Source organism: Neopelma chrysocephalum, unplaced genomic scaffold (assembly GCF_003984885.1).
Source record: "Neopelma chrysocephalum unplaced genomic scaffold, ASM398488v2 Primary Assembly neopelma1_94572, whole genome shotgun sequence".
NCBI classification, from domain to species: domain Eukaryota; kingdom Metazoa; phylum Chordata; class Aves; order Passeriformes; family Pipridae; genus Neopelma; species Neopelma chrysocephalum.
Genome location: NW_020923278.1, coordinates 1 through 957, shown reverse-complemented (window position 1 = coordinate 957; position 957 = coordinate 1). Strand labels below are relative to the sequence as shown.

The following is a 957-nucleotide window of genomic DNA, read 5'->3' as shown; positions in this document are numbered from 1 at the left end:
TGGGACAGGTATAAAAGAGCTGAGCTCCTTGCAGACCTCTATCCACTTTCCTCCACTTGACTCTCAACAACAACCGGGTAAGTCCAGCTCTCGCAAACCTCTTGGGGATCTCTCCTTCCTCCTTCTCTGAAACCCCTTGCTCACCCCTTGGCCTAATCCCTGTTTTCCAGAACTCCTTGTCTGTGTGAACATGTCCTGTGGCAGCCTGTGTGTCCCCTCCTGTGGGGTGGCCACCCCGGCCCCCCTGAGCGACACGTGCAACGAGCCCTGCGTGCGGCAGTGCCCCGACTCCACGGTGGTGATCCAGCCCCCGGCCTCAGTGGTCACCTTCCCCGGGCCCATCCTCAGCTCCTTCCCCCAGCAGAGCGTGGTTGGCTCAGCAGGAGCCCCCGGTGTTGGAGGGGGCTACGGGGGCAGTTATGGAGGCCGTGGGGGCTACGGAGGCTACGGGGGTTATGGGGGTTATGGGGGTTGGGGCTATGGAGGCCTTGGTGGCTATGGAGGTTATGGGGGTTGGGGTTATGGAGGCCTTGGGGGCTATGGGAGCTGTGGCTATGGGGGCTGGGGCCGTGGCTGGGGCCGTGGCAGCTGTGGCTCCTGCTAAACCCCAAACGTGCAGGGAGGTCAGTGCTGCCTCTGCCCTGGGGCTCCACAACCAGCCCCTCTTGGCTTCTCCCACCTGAGCCAGGATGAAGCTTCCAGCCCCTCCTTAGGCTGGAGGAGGCTTTGCACAGGGTGACCCTGCAGACCCTCAGCTGGTGGCTTTGGGGTTTCCAGCACTGCCCCCAAAAGCTCCCCTCTCCCTGCCATCCAACCAAGCTGTTCTGACCCTGGGATGAGACTCTGCCCTGCTCTGCCCAGCTCGGAGACTCCCAACCTGCAAGAGGAAGGGGGAATCTTTGGGGTGGAGCCCTGGGTTGGGCCTTGCTGCTGCCTTAGGATTTTTGTGTTTCCAAT

General features: G+C 62.0%; 1 protein-coding gene across 1 annotated transcript; it reads left to right on the top strand.

The window, feature by feature from the left end:
• Positions 1-6: 6 nt before the first annotated feature.
• On the top strand, positions 7-949 carry LOC113980538 (claw keratin-like). The gene is made up of 2 exons (XM_027707769.1): positions 7-77; positions 171-949. Exon 2 carries the CDS (start codon positions 191-193, stop codon positions 602-604), a length of 414 nt encoding a protein of 137 aa, XP_027563570.1. The 5' UTR covers positions 7-77; positions 171-190; the 3' UTR covers positions 605-949.
• The last annotated feature ends 8 nt before the right edge of the window (positions 950-957 follow it).

Coding starts and splice junctions, on each gene's coding strand:
- LOC113980538 (XM_027707769.1), top strand. CDS start 191: ATGTCCTGTGGCAGCCTGTGTGTCCCCTCCTGTGGGGTGGCCACCCCG.